General features: G+C 55.7%; 1 protein-coding gene across 1 annotated transcript in view; it reads left to right on the top strand.

The window, feature by feature from the left end:
• Nucleotides 1-864, top strand: part of EMH_0017340 (uncharacterized protein) — a gene marked incomplete at both ends in the record, with an annotated part of 5750 nt that overhangs the window by 3642 nt on the left and 1244 nt on the right. Inside the window, one exon of the mRNA XM_013500872.1 lies at nt 161-672. Coding sequence (XP_013356326.1) covers nt 161-672 — 512 coding nt within the window. The remainder of the gene's footprint in view (nt 1-160; nt 673-864) is intronic.

The following is an 864-nucleotide window of genomic DNA, read 5'->3' as shown; positions in this document are numbered from 1 at the left end:
TGCTGCTGCTGCTGCTGCTGCTCATTGTGTTGCTGCTGCTCTTTATTCCGCTTTCAGATATATTAGCTGATGATGAGGCTGCATGCGCTAGCAACAACAAAAAAAACAAAAACAAAAACAATTTATTTTGTTTTCTTTTTCTTCTTCTTTCTCTGTGCAGTGTACGTACACCCCAGAAGAAACACCCACGCAAGACGAAGCAGACGAAGGGCGACAGCAGCAGCAGCAGCAGCAGCAGGAGCAGCAGCAGCAGCAAGAGCAGAAGGAGGAGCAGCAAGAGGAGGACAAGCAGCAGCAGCAGGAGCAGAAGCAGCAAGAGGAGGAGGAGCAGCAGGAGCAGCAGCAGCAGCAGCAGCAGCAGCAGCAGGCTGCTGTCTCCGACTGCTGCGTATCCTCTACCCCCTGCAGCACAGAAGCAGCAAAGCAGCAGCAGCTGGAGGCTCTCCTTGCTGACCTTCGTTGCTTTATAAACCACATCAGCAGAGGTGCTGCAGCAGCAGCAGCAGCAGCAGCAGCAGCAGCAGCAGCAGCTGAAGGCTCCCTCAACTTCCTATGGAGCCATACAACTCACCCCTACTACGGTCTAGACAGCAGCAGCAGCAGCAGCAGCAGCAGCAGCAGCAGCAGCAAACACTTTCTTATACCCTCTAAGCTGTCTGTACACCCCCCGCTGTGGGGCTCCAGCATCCATGCACTGCATGCAGAGCAGCAGCAGCAGCAGCAGCAGCAGCAGCTGCTGCTGCATAGACACATCAGACAGGCCTTCGCCGATAAACCCCCTCTCAACGCAGCTAGGGGACTCTGACCACCATCAGCAGCAGCAGCAGCAGCAGCTGCTGCTGCTGCTGCTGCTGCTGCTGCTGC

Source organism: Eimeria mitis, genomic scaffold (genome assembly GCF_000499745.2).
Source record: "Eimeria mitis Houghton genomic scaffold, Emh_scaff599, whole genome shotgun sequence".
Taxonomy (NCBI): Eukaryota; Apicomplexa; class Conoidasida; order Eucoccidiorida; family Eimeriidae; genus Eimeria; species Eimeria mitis.
This window is presented reverse-complemented; position numbering and strand designations above follow the sequence as displayed.